The sequence below is a fragment of the Haliotis rubra genome, unplaced genomic scaffold (assembly GCF_003918875.1).
Source record: "Haliotis rubra isolate DU_JTF1 unplaced genomic scaffold, ASM391887v1 Scf26, whole genome shotgun sequence".
Lineage (NCBI taxonomy): Eukaryota > Metazoa > Mollusca > Gastropoda > Lepetellida > Haliotidae > Haliotis > Haliotis rubra.
Window position 1 is genome coordinate 453259 of NW_025766669.1, and position 20993 is coordinate 474251.

The following is a 20993-nucleotide window of genomic DNA, read 5'->3' on the forward strand; positions in this document are numbered from 1 at the left end:
GTGCTTATGTTCATGGAGTTTGTTCAGGATTGGTGGCAATGTAAAATATAATGGGGATTGTATTGAGGTATTCTGTACATCACTGTAGACACATAGACCTTCTGTATATCGCTTGATGATGATGATTTGGAGAGTTTATGTGCACTTTCAAACATAATGTGTATTTTGCACACTGGCTGTAGCACATTATATATACTACCCATCAAAAGTTTAGACTCACTAGTGTAAATTTAGCCACTTACTTCAGTCAACTGTTCTAAACTAGATTTTGCAAAATATTCCATACTGTTCAATGGTACTGTTTACACGTGAACTGATGTATTGTAAAACAAATTTGTAACGTTGAAAAGATTATTGTCATGAGTTCAATAAATGATGAAACTCAGTGAAAATTGGTGAATTCTTAACAAAACTTTACACCAAAACGCAGCTGTTCACATGCATGATATTTGCACATGCTTTACTGCCATTTGATGCATGATCCTCATGCAATTCATCTGCATAAGGTTTGCAGTTGGTTCCCCCAAGTTAGGGGAGAAATTCATCTTCAATGTAACCATATATATATACATAACATATAGTGAATGCTTTAAGTGAGTCTAAACTTTTGATGGGTAGTATACATGGACTTCTATAGTAACTCTGTATATAACTGTAACAGGGATCTCTGTAACTTTTTAAATCAGATTACACAACACACTGTAGTTTAGTTAGAATGTCACTGTCAGATCAGGAACACCTGTAGGATTCCTGATATCCATGTGTGTGTTCTCATAGTCTCCACACAGGTGATACACAGTGCTGATTATCAGGTGCTACATAGTCTGTGATAAGGACAACCACGTTACTTGTGTGTTTCACATGGGAGGTGGGGTAGCCTAGTGGTTAAAGCGTTCGCTCGTCACGCCGAAGACCCGGGTTCTGTTACCCACATGGGTACAATGTGAGAAGCCCATTTCTGGTGTCCCCCACCGTGATATTGCTGGAATATTGCTAAAAGCGACAAAAAAACAAAACTCACTCACTCACTCACTCACTCACTCACTCACTCACTCACTCACTCACTCACTCACTCACTCACTCACTCACTCACTCACTCACTCACTCACTCACTCACTCACTCACTCACTCACTCACTCACTCACTCACTCACTCACTCACTCACTGTGTGTTTCTCATCTCTATTCTGGCTATGGCAGTAAACAAAACCAACAGGAAGAAAAAGCCTCTGACGTTGTATTATAGTTGCTGAGAAGCCTGCAAGAGTTTTGGGTATTGTTTATTTTCCAAAGAGTATCTTGTCAGAAGGCACTTAGTATTGTGCTGTATTTGTGGTGGTCAGGTGTCAGGTAGCTGTGAGGTTATTAGTGTATGCAATGGTCAGAAACGTAGTGATTATTTTCAAGTGTGGGATGGATTGAGCCTGTCAGAAACAAATTGTTGACTGAACAAAGATCGAGCCAGTGAAATACAGACAAATTATTTGTCCCATATTAACATGAAACAAAAGCAAGATCTGAAACTTGTAATTGTAGAGTTTAACAAACTGATAATGTAGGACAAGAATTGTCAGGACTATATCCAAAGGTATCATTGTAATTTTTGGTTCTTAACAGGCATGTTATATCCTGAGTTCAGTTTTTAATCTTTATTGCATGTGGTGAAAGTGATCAATGGATCAAAGTTTAATATGGCTATATAACACTCACTCACTCACTCACTCACTCACTCACTCACTCACTCACTCACTCACTCACTCACTCACTCACTCACTCACTCACTCACTCACTCACTCACTCACTCACTCACTCACTCACTCACTCACTCACTCACTCACTCACTCACTCACTCACTCACTCACTCACTCACTCACCCACTTTGACCACCATGCAACAGCAACCCAAAGTGCCTTCAGAAACACATGCAGAAATGTCTAATTAGGACAGTCAACTAGCGCCAGTGAACAGTATACCTGGAACCTTTCAGCGCTATACAAAATGATTAGATTAGATTAGAACTAAGATTTTCAATATCCGGAGTGATAAAGCCATTGCAAACTCATTGTCAAAGACAGCCATTAGCCCTGCATTTTGATGTGACAGGCAGACGAAGCAGACGACACAAACAGCAGGCAATTCAGTAGTTGTTAGTTGATGGCTGACTATTCTTCTCTTCTGATTAGTAAACACATATGTAAATGTACCTGTGTGTAGCTGTATGTAGCGTTATTTACGAGGGCGCCAACCAAGCAGCATCCGGCATACCACTTAATTTGTCAGTTTGACAACTCCTGTGTCGTATCAGTGTACACAGCTGTGCAAGTAGATCAGACTGGGATTTTAACATAAGATGCATGACCATGCATGATCTTGAGCTGAAGGTGGACTAACTCTTATTCTCTGAATATGTATACTTTTGATAATTACAAATATACCCATTTAAATTGAAAAGAAGACCCAGTGAGATTGGAGATTCAGAACCTTGGAAATCTAGACTTGCTTCATTTAGGTCTTTAGTGTTGCAGAAAAGGCTAGGCAGTAGGGAAATAATGCAGTTCAGGGACTGTGAGACTGACTAGAATATACTCGAGGTCTGTATTCAAGAATACACCCTTTTACAAATATTATTCGAGCTGTACAAATATGTCTGTTGGGCTACAGGTACCAGACAAGAGTTGTGGAAAATGTTATGTAACTGCAACATGTCTGACTGTGTGGACTGAAGATCCAATCTAATCTACATGTAACAGGAGATATTGCCATCACTTGTATGTCTGTAGAACAATAGCATCCATCGTCTGAACCTGGGGGAATCTAGACTTGCCTCATTTAGGACTTAAGCATTGCAGGGAAGGCTACGTAGTAGGGACAATAATGTGGTTCAGGGACTGTGAGACAAACTAGAGCTTAAGGCTGAATAATTTGTTCAGTTGTTGCTCTATGAAAGGAATGCGGACAGAAAAATATTGACATTGAAATATTGGGGTTGGTGTACCAGATAACATTTCGTGACATCCAGCATACTGCGCTATGGCATTCAGGATTTCACTTTACAGGGCTTGGCATCCAGCGTACAAAAAGTGGGTTTTCACTGTCATTTAATTGTGTAGCCATCTCAACAAATGAGAAAAGATTGTGAAGGGTTACGTGCAAATCATTTAGTTAATATCCAGGGTGTGTGTGTGTGGAGGTTTTGTTTATCACTGATTCATACATATACACATGTAAAAAAGTCTTGCAACACCTATGATAGTTAACTCTTTTATAGCCATTCATACTCATAATTATATTAGTTCGTATGATTATTGAGACCCTTCAGGTTTTCCACACATTCATTTTAGATATGCACGATGAAAGGCAAGTATCACATGCAAGTCGTGTCCCAGTCATTAAGCAGATATTAAGTTTCTGTAAGCTGTTCTTACAGCTAGACAACCTGGAGAGTCAATTGATTTGATTGCTTATTAACAAATATGGGTCTTCCTCAACTGACAACTGATTAGAAATGGGAAGTTACTGGTATGTGGAATGCTGGCATGTCATTGATTGCAAGAGATCAACCGAGTGACCAGAAAACATCAGTAAACTGATGATGTTGAGGATGGTCAGTGTTCAGGATGACCAGGTGTCAACTCAGCCCTATTCAGAATCAGAAATCTTCATCTGTTCATGTCATGTGGCGTGTTGAAAACAGACTGGCTTGTCGCTTGTCCAACAAAATGGTCTGAAATCACCTAAAATGGGCTGGGAAAAGAGCCAGACAACCTATCAGATGTTCGTTGTTATTCCCAGAACTAACAGCAACACTACAAGCTTGCCGTCACTGGAATTTAAGGCCATGGGGATGGCTTCACAGGTCAGACAAAAGTTGATTTCTTTTGTTCATGACTGATGAACGAACTCATGGAAGAACTCATGGACAAACTCAGGGATGAACTCATGGAAGCTAACTCATGGACGCTTTGGTGGCTGAGTGGGTACCTCATTCGGAAAGTGTCACGTGTTGAATCTTGTACTACAATATTGTACTTTTAATAAGACCAAAAGACAACCTTCTAAAATGCATTGTGTGTTGATGCACAGCTGCATGCTCTGCAGACGTCATTAAATGTCTGCATGTATGGGACTTTTCCTGCCAGTCCTTATGAGCAGAATCTACTTTATGTCATCCATGCCAGAGTCTCATTGTCATGTCATCCTCTGGTGTTTGATTTTGGTGCAAGTTTGATTGACATATAGACTAATGCTTAATAATATTGATCACAAAAGTCCCATCAGCATGAGATGAAATTGAAATCTAGACTTGCTTCATTTAGGTCTTTAGCATTGCAGAAAAGGCTAGGCAGTAGGGAAATAATGCAGTTCAGGGACTGTGAGACTGACTAGAATATACTCGAGGTCTGTATTCAAGAATACACCCTTTACAAATATTATTCGAGGAAGGCTGTACAAATATGTCTGTTGGGCTTCAGGTACCAGACAGAGTTGGGGAAAATGTTATGTAACTGCAACATGTCTGACTGTGTGGACTGAAGATCCACTCTAATCTTACATGTAACAGGAGATATTGCCATCACTTGTATGTCTGTGTAGAATAATAGCATCCATCGTCTGAACCTGGGGAATCTAGACTTGCCTCATTTAGGACTTAAGCATTGCAGGGAAGGCTACGTGAGTAGGGACAATAATGTGGTTCAGGGACTGTGAGACAAACTAGAGCTTAAGGCTGAATAATTTGTTCAGTTGTTGCTCTATGAAAGAAAGAATGCGGACAGAAAAATATTGACATTGAAATATTGGGGTTGGTGTACCAGATAACATTTCGTGACATCCAGCATACTGCGCTATGGCATTCAGGATTTCACTTTACAGGGCTTGGCATCCAGCAGCGGACAAAAGTGGGTTTTCACTGTCATTTAATTGTGTAGCCATCTCAACAAATGAGAAAAGATTGTGAAGGGTTACGTGCAAATCATTTAGTTAATATCCAGGGTGTGTGTGTGTGGAGGTTTTGTTTATCACTGATTCATACATATACACATGTAAAAAAGTCTTGCAACACCTATGATAGTTAACTCTTTTATAGCCATTCATACTCATAATTATATTAGTTCGTATGATTATTGAGACCCTTCAGGTTTTCCACACATTCATTTTAGATATGCACGATGAAAGGCAAGTATCACATGCAAGTCGTGTCCCAGTCATTAAGCAGATATTAAGTTTCTGTAAGCTGTTCTAACAGCTAGACAACCTGGAGAGTCAATTGATTTGATTGCTTATTAACAAATATGGGTCTTCCTCAACTGACAACTGATTAGAAATGGTAAGTTACTGGTATGTGGAATGCTGGCATGTCATTGATTGCAAGAGATCAACCGAGTGACCAGCAAACATCAGTAAACTGATGATGTTGAGGATGGTCAGTGTTCAGGATGACCAGGTGACAACTCGGCCCTTTTCAGAATCTGTCTTCATCTGTTCATGTCATGTGTGGCGTGTTGAAAACAGACTGGCTTGTCAGCTTGACCAACAAAATGGTTTGAAATCACCTAAAATCGGCTGGGAAAAGAGCCAGACAACCTATCAGATGTTCGTTGTTATTCCCAGAACTAACAGCAACACTACAAGCTTGCCGTCACTGGAATTTGAGGCCATGGGGAAGGCTTCACAGGTCAGTCAATTTCTATTGTTCATGACTGATGAACGAACTCATGGAAGAACTCATGGACAAACTCAGGGATGAACTCATGGATCTAACTCATGGACGCTTTGGTGGCTGAGTGGGTACCTCATTCGAAAAATGTCAATGGTTGAATCTTGTACTACAATATGTACTTTAATAAGACCAAAAGACAACCTTCTAAAATGCATTGTGTGTTGATGCACAGCTGCATGCTCTGCAGACGTCATTAAATGTCTGCATGTATGGGACTTTTCCTGCCAGTCCTTATGAGCAGAATCTACTTTATGTCATCCATGCCAGAGTCTCATTGTCATGTCATCCTCTGGTGTTTGATTTTGCAAGATTCATCAGCATAGTGACATATAGACTAATGCTTAGTCTCTGAATATATATAATATGCAAAAAGTCCCATTTAAATTGAAAAAGGAGCCCCAATGGGATGGCCAGTGAGATGAAATTGAGGAAATCTAGACTTGCTTCATTTAGGGTGAGGTGAGGTGAAATTGGGTTTTACGTCGTGTGCTTGAGAATATTTCGGCTCATATGACGGCGTGCATGCGTGTGTATGTGTATGTGCGGCTGCTTGTACTAGCCCAGACTGAAGCTGGTTTTATAGTGCTAGCCCACTGAGATACCATGCCGCAGTGAAGCATGAATACCCCACTCAGACACATTATACTGACTCCGAGCAGATCAGTCGTTGTTGTACCCATTAATGCCAAGACCAGGCAGGGACCAACAAGTACCATATTTTAACGTCTTTTGGTATGACGCGGTTGGGGATCGAACCCGTGACCTTCCGCTCTCCGGGCGGACGCTCTAACCACTACACCACGGAGGTGGTCGCTTCATTTAGGGCTTTAGCATTGCAGGGAAGGGCAGGCAGTAGGGAAGATAATGTGGTTCAGGGGCTTTGTGTCAGACTACATTGCAGGAAAGGGCAGGCTGTAGGGAAGATAATGTGTTTCAGGGACTGTGTGTCAGACTACATTGCAGGGAAGGGCAGGCTGTAGGGAAGATAATGTGTTTCAGGGACTGTGTGTCAGACTACATTGCAGGGAAGGGCAGCCAGTAGGGAAGATAATGTGTTTCAGGGGCTGTGTGTCAGACTACATTGCAGGGAAGGGCAGGCTGTAGGGAAGATAATGTGTTTCAGGGACTGTGTGTCAGACTACATTGCAGGGAAGGGCAGGCAGTAGGGAAGATAATGTGTTTCAGGGACTGTGTGTCAGACTACATTGCAGGGAAGGGCAGGCAGTAGGGGAGATAATGTGTTTCAGGGAGTGTGAGACAGACTAAATGAGATAATGAAGAGATCTGAGACAAAAAGCAAGTGATAAATTGTCCTGTTGGACTTTGATGGTGTTCCTCCAGTTTGGAAACATGATTCCAGAGACATGCGTCAACTGCCTTGACAAACTCACTTGGTATATCATATGTTATATTTCGCGATTAAACTCTTTCAACATTTTGTACTCATAACTCAGTTGATGTCTAGTTCATACAATGGGTCAACACCCAAGTGCAGTATTTGCTGATGTTGGACTGATTCTAGTGATTCCAAAGTGGAAATTGCTGCATGTAATGAACCTCAATGTAGCAATACATTACACCATGTTGATAATGTGTGTCTGTTAAAGCCTGTGAAACACAGTGAAAGTGTTTTCATTTATTTATTGAAAGTTTTATATTCTCATCAGGGTTTCACAAATTGGGTGTGATTGGGACTAATCCAGCTTTGGACTAGTGGGACAACTCAACCATAACATTTTGATTTTAAGGTATCTGACAAATAGACATTTGTTTGTGAACAGTTCAAAAGATTGCTAAAATGTTAATATGTTGAGTAAGTGCAGAAACATGCTCTTTTAAGAAGAAGAACACAAAATAGAACTTGATTCCGTTGATGGATACATTCTTTTGTCTTTCAGAGCAATTAAGTCCAAGCTAGCAGCCAAAGCACGTCGGGACCAAGAGAGTGTCGAGTTGGCAAATTTGTGTGAGGTGTTGCCCTTCAACATGTCCAGTCTGAACAAGCTGGACAAAAGCAGTATCATCAGACTGGCCATCACCTATATCCACATGAAGACTTGGATCCAGACAGGTAGGATCTGAACACTAGAATCTGAACTTAGGACTAAACTGGTGGTGTGTTGTTGAGAGGCATGGCAGTTGGTGCCATTTTACAAGTTCTGTTTGTAGAACGGTTGTTACAAACATCATTGTGAGGCAAAGGCAATAGTTGAACCACTGTAGCAATAGTATTGTCATAGTTCAAAACACTATTGTATTACTATGGCAATAGTTGAACCACTGTAGCAATTGTATTGTCATAGTTCAAAACACTATTATATTACTATGGCAATAGTTGAACCACTGTAGCAATTGTATTGTCATAGTTCAAAACACTATTATATTACTATGGCAATAGTTGAACCACTGTAGCAATTGTATTGTCATAGTTCAAAACACTATTGTATTACTATGGCAATAGTTGAACCACTGTAGCAATAGTATTGTCATAGTTCAAAACACTTTTATATTACTATGGCAATAGTTGAACCTCTGTAGCAATTGTATTGTCATAGTTCAAAACACTTTATATTACTATGGCAATAGTTGAACCACTGTAGCAATTGTATTGTCATAGTTCAAAAACTATTATATTACTATGGCAATAGTTGTTGAACCACTGTAGCAATAGTATTGTCATAGTTCAAAACACTTTTATATTACTATGGCAATAGTTGAACCTCTGTAGCAATAGTATTGTCATAGTTCAAAACACTTTATATTACTATGGCAATAGTTGAACCACTGTAGCAATAGTATTGTCATAGTTCAAAAAACACTATTATATTACTATGGCAATAGTTGAACCACTGTAGCAATTGTATTGTCATAGTTCAAAACACTATTATATTACTATGGCAATAGTTAGTTCAACCACTGTAGCAATAGTATTGTCATAGTTCAAAACACTATTATATTACTATGGCAATAGTTGAACCACTGTAGCAATAGTATTGTCATAGTTCAAAACACTATTATATTACTATGGCAATAGTTGAACCACTGTAGCAATTGTATTGTCATAGTTCAAAACACTATTATATTACTATGGCAATAGTTGAACCACTGTAGCAATAGTATTGTCATAGTTCAAAACACTATTATATTACTATGGCAATAGTTGAACCACTGTAGCAATTGTATTGTCATAGTTCAAAACACTATTATATTACTATGGCAATAGTTGAACCACTGTAGCAATTGTATTGTCATAGTTCAAAACACTATTATATTACTATGGCAATAGTTGAACCACTGAAGCAATTGTATTGTCATAGTTCAAAACACTTTTATATTACTATGGCAATAGTTGAACCACTGTAGCAATAGTATTGTCATAGTTCAAAACACTTTTGTATTACTATGGCAATAGTTGAACCACTGTAGCAATAGTATTGTTATAGTTCAAAACACTATTATATTACTATGGCAATAGTTGAACCACTGTAGCAATAGTATTGTCATAGTTCAAAACACTATAGCAATAGTATTCAGAGTTTCTTTACCTTTTGCAGTGCTGAATGTCATTGCTTGTTTATACCCCCGAGTTTCTTTACCTGTTTATACCCCCGGTTTGCCCGGTGTCTGTTTCCCATTCCCAAAGCACAACTCCTATACTGTGGAATATTTCTTGTTAAAGCTTTCTATAGAGATCAGTCCAGTGGTGAACTGGTGCCTTTTGATGACTGGGATTTTTAATGATTTATTTTTGTATTGTTTACAAATTGGACTATATAGTGCATAATTAGAGTTGGAAGGAACATCTGTGCTTCTTATGATGCCCAAACCTGTTTCTGACCAGCAATGTTAATATCTGCTCTCTCAACAGTGAAGCAGGATCAAGCCATCTGTTTGAAGCACTTGTAAAATCTTACTAATCCTGTCTGAAAGCACTGTCTGAATGAGATGTCTGTCAGATACTGTTTAGCTTACAACAGCATACAGTATTTGAGTGGGCGATCCACTTTAAACTGTGGCATGGTATCTCAGTGGTCAGAATGATTCGTACACTTTAGTGTGTAAGTACAATAATCTGTAGGGGATGTCACCCGCCTCACCCATGCTCTCATTAGCATAACGGCAGTGAGGAAAACATGTTCATGGATGGCAGAAAGATGGCAAAACTACTTCTTGTGCAAAAACAGCACATCTTTCTGAGATGTGACATCAGTGATGCTGACGTCTAATTTCGTTGCCTATAACACTGGCATCAGTCCAGACTAGCACACACAGCCCCTCACCCACATACATACATGCAAGCACGTGGCTACATCAAGTGCAATAATCCTGAATGTGTTGTAAATCCAGTTTCTCCTCAACTCACAAAAACTTCAAACGGATGCTGAAGAAAGATAGAGGTGTCACATACTGGAAGAAACAGTATTATCAATGCCGAACTTGATGTAATGCAGTGTTCGCGAATAGTGTCTGACCCTCTGACAAATCCGGCAGATTCGCCAACGGTTCGGTAGAAGTCTACAACCCACCGGCCCCAGTGTCCGACTGTATATTTCACAATGACTTTGACTGAAGTTGTTATATGTGACATGTGACATGTTAATAACATGTTATGTTTGTTAATAATTTCAATGCCAATTATAAGAAATGTTAAATCTGAAATGTGTGTTTAATTTTATTCTATGGGTCCTGTGAATTTTCAATGGGTCAGACAGACATCTAAAACTTACAGGACTCAATGTCCTGTTACTTTGAAACACCATTCATGAACACTTGTAATGTGACTTGTAGTGTATGTTGCTGACTAGTATTATAGTGCCTCTGTTTACCCAGCAGTTAAAGGGTATCAGGCAGGAGATGGTTATTGGAATGCAAAACCATTAAAAGTCTATAAGCCACAGCAGGTTGTATACTCCCTAGGGAGCTGAGAAGACGAGGAATTAATAATGTGTCTGTATGAGCAAGCACTAAGGGATGGATCGGGAACAATGTATTAATAAGCCTTATCATCTGTATCTAGAGTATTAATACTGTTAATACCATATATTACCGTCTATAAGCCGAATTTTGAGGATTTAAAAAAGCAGTCTGTAGAAGGGGGTCGGCTTATCTATGAGTTACGCTTTAGTCAAACTTTTTTCAAGGGGTAAGAAAACAACATCATATCACTTCACGTGAACAAACAACAGAAGACAACTTTGTCAGTAAAGACGTCAAATTTGCAATTAAACATCACTGGACAAGATTATTGTTGACAATATGATGTGAAATTGGCTATCGTGGTTGGAGCGAAAAACATGCCCTCACGAACGTGGTAAGTGGAAGTTGTACGCACAGTTTGTTGACATGTGATCGTCCAGCTACAATAAGTATGATATTTAGCGAAACAAAATATATTATCCATTTTCTGCCAACTACACTTCATTTTGATGCGTGAGTAGACGCAATATGATTGTGAATTCTTTGAACAATGTGGACCAAAGTTATAATTATTGGTAACTGCCAGTTGTCTGTGGTCTGTCTTTGCCAGGATTAGGACCCCATCGCTGGGGTTGGCTTTTGACACTGATTTTAAGGGTCAAGTTTGGGGTTGGCTTATCTATGGGGTCGGCTTATAGACGGTAATATACGGTACCTTGTTAGCACAAAGTCTTCAGGATCACAATACCATGAGGGGTTACCAAGTGTTTTATTGCTTGACAAAGCTGACAACTTGATGTATTTTATTTAAGACGTGTAAGTTTACGATAATGCATACAGAACGTCATTCAGAAGGAGAATCCTCAACAATGTTGCACCAATGACTTGAAAGTATTTATATCAGTTGAAAGTTGAATTTTACTGATGCATGTGTGTTTGATAGTATATGTTATTGATGAGCATGTTATGATATAATGACTATCAACAGACTCAGGGAATAGTGTTATAGTGTGTAACAAGAGTTGAAAAGGATATGTGTATCTTTTCTTATGTCTTCACCAAACATGTTGCTAGGTAACAGCTGCTATCATTCACTCATTGACAGTGAAGCAGCAAAAAGAAAAAGAGTTAAATCTGTTTGAAGCACCTCTAAAATATGACTTCGCTTTGTCTGAAAGTGCAATGTACATGAAATGGTTCACAAAGATTACTACATGAGTGTCAGTCAGATACCACTTATCTCATGAGTTGTGAGGTAAATATCATAGGATAAGCAGTCTAACATACATCCTCTGAAATAGAAATAATTTTCACAGCTGTCAGTTGGTAAATTGTCTTAATCAAATATGATACAAAGGAGCTCCAAGAATTTCTTCAGTTTCAGAGTTGCTGAAACTGCAGTGATGGAGAATTGCCAACAAGGCTTGCAAGGGCTGTAGTGGATAAACAACACACTCAACACACTTATTACAAACTTTCTGATGTAACAAACATTGTCCTGGCCTACTGTATATGGTTATAACAAACTAAAATTAAGTGGTCAGGGTGCCGTTGTACAAAACAACCTTAGCGCTAAGGCTACCTTAAGTCCATGTTAAGGTATGGGAGTTACGGTCACCTTAGCGCTAAGATCGTTTTGTACAACGGCACCCAGATCGTTATGATCATAGTTTGCTGTGTTTGTGTTAGGGTCTGCTGTAGACGAGAGCACAAGTGCAGACAAAACCCACTGACAGTGGCACATTTACTGACGACACAACTGCCATGAGTGAAGTCATCCAGCTCACTGCTGCTACATACCACCAAATTGTTTCACCCATATCTGTGAATTATCAAGACAATGGTGATAATACAACTGGATAATATCCTAAACATACATTAAATATCTTAAACCATAAAGTTTGGACACCGATATTCGTTAATTAGACTGAAGTATGAGTGAGTTTATTTTTACACCACTTTCAGAAATGTTCCAGCAATGTCATGGCAGGAGACACCAGAAATGGGCTTCACCCATTGTACCCATGTGGGGAATCGAACCCGGGTCTTTGGTGTGACAGCGAACGGTTTAACTACTAGGTTCACCCACCTCCCGACTGAAGCATGAGAAACTTATCAATTAATTACAATTAGGAAAGTAATCTTGTCATAATATGACCTTAGAACATCACCATGAATTAGCTATAGACCTGGAATTTCATATGATACTTTGGGTTGATATTAGTGGTGTGACGATTCATTGATACGCATCGATGCATCGATCCATGGGCCACAGATACAGTGAATCGATACAACGTTTTACACTGTCGTATATCCCAATGCGATACTTCAAATGGGCCACAATACATCAAAGTTTTACTTTGAATATTGCCGAATCGCAATATCTGTCAAGAAAGACTTACTTTGGCTGATGATTAAAATATATGCATACTTTTTTTCCCATCCTAAGTTTCTCAGAAATTCTTGCGTCAGACACAGTGCTCGCATTTTATTAGCATTCACAAAGTCCGTGTATAAACTCAATTATTTCATTTCCGAATGAACATTGAAAAACCCAGATGGAATTTGACGAAATACTTTTAAATGGTTTTGTTTTGAACATAAGGCGTTTTATAGTTGGTGTTAGAATTAAAGACTTTAGTATCGTGATACGTATCATATCGCCACCCTTATATCGGGATTCGTATTGTATCGCAGCTTAAGTGCACAATACTTTGGCAATATATCGTAGTGACTAAAATTTTAGTATCATGATGTATCGTATCGCTGGTTGTATGCCAATACCAGCACTAGTTGATAGGGGATACTGTTAACTATGTTTATAACTAACTCTTATAACGAACTGATGAATATACCAAATGTATGTATTACTGAATATAAGAATCTCAGACACAGATGTATATGTCGTTAACTGTTGCTAATGTGCTGAACTGTTCTTTATGAAGTCGTATAGAAGTTTTTAAAAGATTTTGTTTCTCAAAATCTATTGTTGACAGTTGAATTTACAATTAGAATAATTGGCTCTTCAGTACAATGTTTTGGTGTCTGTTAGAATTTTGGATCCATATGATGAGAAGTCTCTATTTCTTGCTTGGCATTTTGTAAAAATGTTGTCAACTGAATAGAATTGACTATGAAATTATAGCCTCACATTTAATGTAGTGCTTGCAAATCTTTGAATGTTATTTGGGGAGACAGTCTCACAGTGAACCATTTTGTAATTTATATTCATCAGTGTGACTAACAGGGCCATTTAAATCCTGGTTTCTTTTTTCACATTTCTGGTGCATTATTCTGTGGATCCATGTAAGCTAATATAACATGCTGTATCTATCTGATTTTTTTATGTGTTTTGAGAAATTGCCTTGAAGACTATTTGTCACTGAAAGTAAACATGGTTTCCTGCAAGCATGTCAGTAAAACCTAACCTCATCTCTCCATCGAGTGTCCTCCAACATCACCTCATCACTGCACAGCTGCTTAAGTCTCCATCCATGGAGTCTGTTGGTGTCATTGATGAGGTTATCTCTGGAGATCTGATGTGATGAAATCCCATCATTGTATACTCACCAAAATCTCAAGTGTCCTCCAACATCACCTCATCACTGCACAGCTGCCTTTACAAGTCTCCACCCATGGAGTCTGTTGGTGCCATCCATGAGGTTCCATATCTCTGGAGATATGAAGTGATGAAATCCCATCATTGTATATTGACCAAAATCTTGAGTGTTCTCTTACATCACTTCATCACAGCACAGCTACTATAGTCTCCATCCATGGAGTCTGTTGGTGTCATTGATGAGGTTATCTCTGGGGATCTGATGTGATGAAAACCAATCATTGTATACTCACCAAAATTTCAAGTGTCCTCCAACATCACCTCATCACTGCACAGCTGCCTTTACAAGTCTCCATCCACGGAGTTTGCTGGTGTCATCCATGAGGTTCCATATCTCTGGAATAATGAAGTGATGAAATCCCATCATTGTATATTGACCAAAATCTTGAGTGTTCTCTTACATCACCTCATCACTGCACAGCTGCCTTTACAAGTCTCCATCCATGGAGTCTGTTGGTGCCATCCATGAGGTTCCATATCTCTGGAGATCTGATGTGATGAAATTCCATCATTGTATATTGACCATACTTCTGACAAAGATGGCGACCTTTCACTGTCATGAAGGTTTTGCAATAATGACAGCTGACAACTCATCTGTCATTTCAAAGCCCTTTGAGAAATGTCAATCAATAGTCATCAGTTTTAATAAAATGTCATCAACCAATATTTTCCTGATGCGAATTCCATTTCAGTTTACATAATAGATGTGGCTAGACTTATTTTTAAAATTATAATCGTTATTTGTTTTAGTTTCATGTATATTCTATGATCATGGTGGATTCAAATTAAATAGTCAGTTTCAGATTTAGTTTAGTTTGTATTTGAATTAAGTCAATACAAAAAGTGGTTGTAAAGTGCAGTTGAATCATGCATATTTATATTGAGGTGTATCTATGGTTTATATTTTGTATAAAATGTATAGTCAGATACATTGAAGACTGTTAATCTGTACTGGATAGTTCCAAAAGAAATTCCTTTTCAACATGTTGCCTCATTTTTTAATCTTGGCTTTATAAAATAGTTTATCTGTTGACAAATGTTATATTGTTTGACTAATTGTCAAAGAAAATCAAAGAAATCTGTCGATTTTGTTTTTTTGGTGTTTTGTTTTGCTGGTCATCTTGGATTTGAGCATGCACTAGTTGCCTGGATATGTGCGCTATATAAATATCCTGTAACATTAAAAATAATAATTTTGAGATTGCACACATTTTGAACTTTAAAGGTCTCCTGCTTGACTAAACCCAGATTTTAGTAGTTGAATTGTCCAGCCAAATCATATATACTTATCCTTTAGTGTTTGTTAAGTTAGGTTTGTTTGGTTCTCTGAACACCAGTCTACCAGTGATAAGTGTTGTAATACTTTTCTCCATTGTGGGTGTAATTGTGCAGACGAGTAGAAAGTTGATGTGTTCAGTCATTTAGCCAGACGTGGTGTCACGGACCAAGAGGGGTCTGTCTAGCACTTCCTTGACCGCCCTAGCCGCCAGACTCAGATGACCACGAGGTGCACACGGAATTAACGCTGTTCATGACAACACTGTCCATCAAAACGTCCATGGTGTCAATACCTAGACGGAAACACTATCATCAAGACTAAAATGGTCTCCCTACAGATGGGTTGTGTGGTCCCAGCATGCAATGCTCCAGATTGTAGTGGCAATCTTTGTGGCTTTCTGTCTATTCTACAATATTACTTTCCAATTTTGGTGGCAACCTACGCCTACAATGTGAAGAATGGTGTCGAGAGCTTTGGGGTTTGTGAACTGATTCTAAGGCAGACCTTGGTTAAGAATTCATCAATTGCACTTTCATAATTGGTTTAACGCTTGGTTGTAAATGTATATGTTAGTGGATTGAAACTGAATAAGCAATGGCGAGTGACAATGTAGTGTGGATGATCAACAGTTTTAATACATTTGTTGTGAAGTTTCTATGTAAATTTTAACACTGTTATCAAGCAGTTGATGTCTATTGGAGAAACTGTTTGTAAAATGCTGTATCCTTCATTCTCATTAGCTGTCTGCGTCTTTACACCCTTACACATTTCCTGTTCTTTTTGAAGTTTACTTACTAACAGACCAAAGTGGTTATAGAAACTGAAATCAGAAGGACAAATTAGATGGCTTTTGACAAAGTTTTGGGGCCAACTTTCTTTCTCAGTTACACTATTCACTGTAGTAAGACCTTTCTGTGGGAGCCATTTTTAAAGTTGTGAATATGTGAGTGCCTCATTAAAATTAAGAGATAATTTATGTGTGAGATCCCCTTAAACTTTAGGAAATGTATTTTATAGTTGAGAGTCCTTTCCTTCCAAGAAAAGTATGGGATTCCCAAGAGCGTTCTCTGCTGCAGCCCCCTATCTCTGGAACATTCTACCACTCGCCCTAAAAGAAATAGAGCATGCTGAAGCTTTCAAAACTGCCCTCAAAACTCATCTTTTCAAACTCTCTTGTCCATAGACATTGTCTACGATCTTTTCTCTTTATAGCGCATTTGAGCAATATAGTTTGGAAATAGGCGTCTATAAATCAATTATTATTATTATTATTATTTAAGAGTCCCAAGAGAAATAATGAGTATTTTGTTAATGAGGGAATCCCACTTAATGTATGGAATATGTTCCATGTGTGAGAGTCTCTAGAAAAGAAGGGAATATTTTGTATATGTTAGAGCACCTACAAAATAGAGAGTACTTTTTACATGCAAGAGCTTACAACTCAATAGGTCATATTTAGTAGTTTGAAAAATAAGATATGTAAATTCATGTTCATGAGATTCTCAGACAAAAACAGGAAACAGCCATCTGTTAATGAGTAAGGGTGGCCCTGCACCCATTGCCATTACCATTAAGGTTTAACTGGCACTAACAACAGGAACCTGACTTAAAGATAGCTCCATTATCAGGACTATTCTCATACGTGTGGTCTACTAGTTGATGTACTACTGGGAGTCCAGCACTTCCACTTACCCAGGTCTGGTATTGCATGCTTCCCAAGTGAACAATTTAGACCTGCACAGTGAAGATGGATGACAAACTTTACAATAAATGAATATTCACTTTTGGCGGGAATGTTGCATCGGTTTCCATTTGGGATGGAGTCCAGTCTCGTCGGACGATTTCTGGACCAGATTACCATGGAATGAAGATTTATTGTCGTGAAGACCTGAAGTAATTGTTTTGATCCTTGGTACCTGGAAGCTGTGAGTGTTGCTGCTGACTCTGTGGTGCTGTGTACAGTCAATGTGTGCTATATATGCAGGAAGGATATATACAGGCCTACCAAAGAAAACTTTCCCACTGTGCAGAAAAACCCTGAATAGTCTACATTAATTGTGGAAATAGCAACATAAACATATTACCTCGCTACTGAAACAGTAGAAATGGAAACTTTAAATCGCTAAAACTGCATTAAAAAAGGAATACCCTGCAACTTCGATTTTACGCATGCACACATGGAAGAGGAAGTCTCGACCGCATGTTGACATTTTCCAGCTTGGACAAAAGTTACATTCCCTTTTTAAAGTATTTCTGTTGTGTTATGTGGCTTTATCATCATGATACTTGTGTGCACACTTGTTTTGTTTACTTTCCATTCGTATGAAATGATTGACAGCAATTATTTCGACATATTCAATACTTTTTCTATGCAAGGCGATTCACGGTTTGCTTGGAAATTTGAAAGAAGCACAGATCGTAATGCACATGCGCAGTAGAGGTCTAAGTTCTCTGATATAAAAATGTTGCAGTTTCATAGTCTTTCGTTTTGAGTGTTTTACTGTAGTGAGGTAATATGTTTATGCACAGTGGAAAAGTTTTCTTGGAAGGCCTGATATATGCAGGAAGGATATTGCAGAGATTCCTCATCCCATGTTACTTCCTGATATGAGGCTAGATTGATGCACTTATTGAATCTCTCAATGCAAGACTCTTTAATGACCATTTATTTCAATGATGTTTATTATTCTGTAGCTTTAGAGCTATTCAGTTGGGAATTTTACATATTAAGATCCATATGATACATGTGATCTCACCTTAGGCAAGTGAGTTTATTAGAAATTGCCTCTGTTCACTCAGCAGAAAATGGGTACCTGGTGGGATAAGTCATGTGAATATAACCTTCTAGCGCCTCGCAGGCAGCTAGGGTTATCCGGGGTAATCCCTTCTAAACTTTGTGATGTGCTGTTGAACAGCTTCGTGTTGGATAACAGGCACCACAGAAATCCATGATATATCGGCATAGTTTGTTACCGGTGCCGTTGTCCCGGGCCAGGGCTTGCTTATACACACCTAGAATATTGCTGATGACAACATCCAGTCACTGCCCAGAGACAATCTGGCTGCATCACGCTACAGGAACCATATTGATCAGAGGTATTGAGTAAGTAGGGGAGGCAATTCATTTATCAGTTCCTCTGAGGTGAATGACCAAAGATGCATCTAGATTTCCTTACTAAGTGCCTTCAGTTGTCACTCTGAGAAAAAATCGTTTGATATAAAATTTGAGTTTTTTCCTACCTTTTCAGACTCAGGTATTTAACATTGATTTCAGTGCTGAAAGAAACCTAAGCTGAAATCCTGTCATCAGTGAAATACAAGGGACCAAAACCATAACATTATGTAAAGTCCGACCTGGGATTTGACCCAACACTTTCATAGTGAAGGACATAAAGTCAGCAATCTAACCTACTCTGCCACCTCGGCTTCCACAAAAATGCAAGTCTGACAACTGGTAGTTAAGATCACAATAACATAAACATTAAGTGAATATTATGAATGTTGGAATGTTTGCTGACTTAAGGCCAGATGTTGGCTTCTGAGAGGGCTCGTCACACTGAAGATCCGGGTTCGATTCCCCACATGGATACAATGTGTGAAGCCCATTTCTGGTGTCCCCAGCCTTGATATTGCTGGAATATTGCTAAAAGCGGCGTAAATCTAAACTCACTCACTTCTTAGAGGTCTGATAAATGTCTAATGGAGGTTCCTGGCTCGGTATACTGTACATACCTAAAACCTAAATAAAGTTAGTGGAGTTCACTGCACATGCAGAATACAGTGATGTATGTCTTACATAACTAACATAACATGCAATAAACATGGTAAGTTGGCTCTAGTTTTGTGTTTCTTACTTTTATTTATTGTTATTGTCTATGCAAACAGGATATGATGAAATTCATCCACCAAATGAACCAGGCTGACATACGATCCTGTCAGTGGCCTCTTAGGACAAACAGGGGGTGCTTAATTCCAGTTCTAAGCCGGTTCTTCATGAGGGAGGTACCATATCGTGTCTCTCACCATATGTATAGACAGTCATTCAAGGGAATAAGCAGTTTTAAGACAGATTCAAATTGATGTAAAGAGCGGAAAGCTATGATAATTATATGGATAGACTACTGAAAGTCTGCAATGGTGTGAAAATGAAGCAGTCCCGCCAGTTGCCCACCATGAAATGATGGCATCTTCCTTGTTGGCAAATGGCTGAATTATCAAATAATGATAGGTTAACTTTGTCTAATGTTTGGTGATACCACCTTCACTGACATCACATAATAAGTGGGAGATTATCAAAACAGGAAGTCTGTCTCAGTGGAGATTATCAAAACAGGAAGTCTGTCTCAGTGACATTACTGGCAAACAAGGGTAAGTTGGACCGGCGCTGAGAACGTGTTTACGAGAAGTAAGCGGTGCACGGCAATGAGCAAACCCCTTTGGTTTGTGAAAGATAGAGCAGATGTAGACTAGTGCACGTGCATTGCATGACAATGAAATTGATTTTGCGCGTAGCTGCACACGCCTTGCTTATAAGACTCTCACGTCGGTGTAGCAAATCGCACTATACTTGATCCCACCAACCTGGGGCCCCTTCGCTAACAATAGCAAGTGCCAGTGGGTGGCACTCATACATACTTATACAGGTCAATTGTCAGGTCAATGTTCAACTTATCCTTGTTTGCCAGTAGAGAATATTTTTAAAAGGAGTCCTACTCCAGTTCAGGTGACATGTTTTATTTGGGATTACACTTTTTCAGAAAAGTACATTTTCTATTACTGTTTAGGGTTGAGTCCCACCTGGGATATGACCCAACACTCTCATAGTGAAGGACATAAAGTCAGCAAACTAATCCACTCTGCCACCTCGACTTCCACAAAAATGCAAGTCTTACAACTGGTAGTTTAGATCACATAGTTGTGCACCCCTCTGGCATGTGTAAATTGGCACTTCTCCCATATCAGACACCATGGATACACAATGCCTTTAAGAAACACATGAAATGTAACATGTTATATTTGGAATTTGGGACTCAACCCAAACAAATACTAGAATACGCACTTTTCTGAAAAAGTACTAGAATGCACTTTTCTGAAAAAAGTTCCTGAAGCACTTTTCTGAGAAAATGTAATCGCAAATGTAACATGTTACATTTGACAACTTTGTAAGAGGCACTGTGTATTCATATCATGCTCTTGGTGTTAAGATAAAGGTTTTAGAAGGTAGGGAAGCTCATTACACGGAGGTGGGTAGGTTGACAAGAGGTCTTCCCACAGGATTACCCTCACACGACAAAGTGTGAAACCCATTTCTGGTATGCTGATATTGCTGAATATGCAAAAGTAGCTTAAAACCATATTCTGTCTCTGAGAGGGTTAACACCTTGCTCTTGAATTTCGCATTAATCTGGTGATTTACAGATAGAATTCTGACATTTCTCCAGCTTGACATTATCAGTTATT

General features: G+C 38.8%; 1 protein-coding gene and 1 long non-coding RNA gene across 2 annotated transcripts in view; one reads left to right on the forward strand and one right to left on the reverse strand.

The window, feature by feature from the left end:
* LOC124280029 (hypoxia-inducible factor 3-alpha-like) overlaps positions 1-20993 on the forward strand; it is a 158727-nt gene that overhangs the window by 12705 nt on the left and 125029 nt on the right. Inside the window, exon 3 of the mRNA XM_046715907.1 lies at positions 7617-7789. Coding sequence (XP_046571863.1) covers positions 7617-7789 — 173 coding nt within the window. The remainder of the gene's footprint in view (positions 1-7616; positions 7790-20993) is intronic.
* LOC124280031 lies at positions 5908-20060 on the reverse strand. Its single transcript, XR_006899555.1, has 3 exons — positions 19885-20060; positions 13462-13464; positions 5908-5919 (listed from the first exon to the last, which is right to left on the reverse strand). It is a non-coding gene; the product is annotated as an uncharacterized LOC124280031 (long non-coding RNA).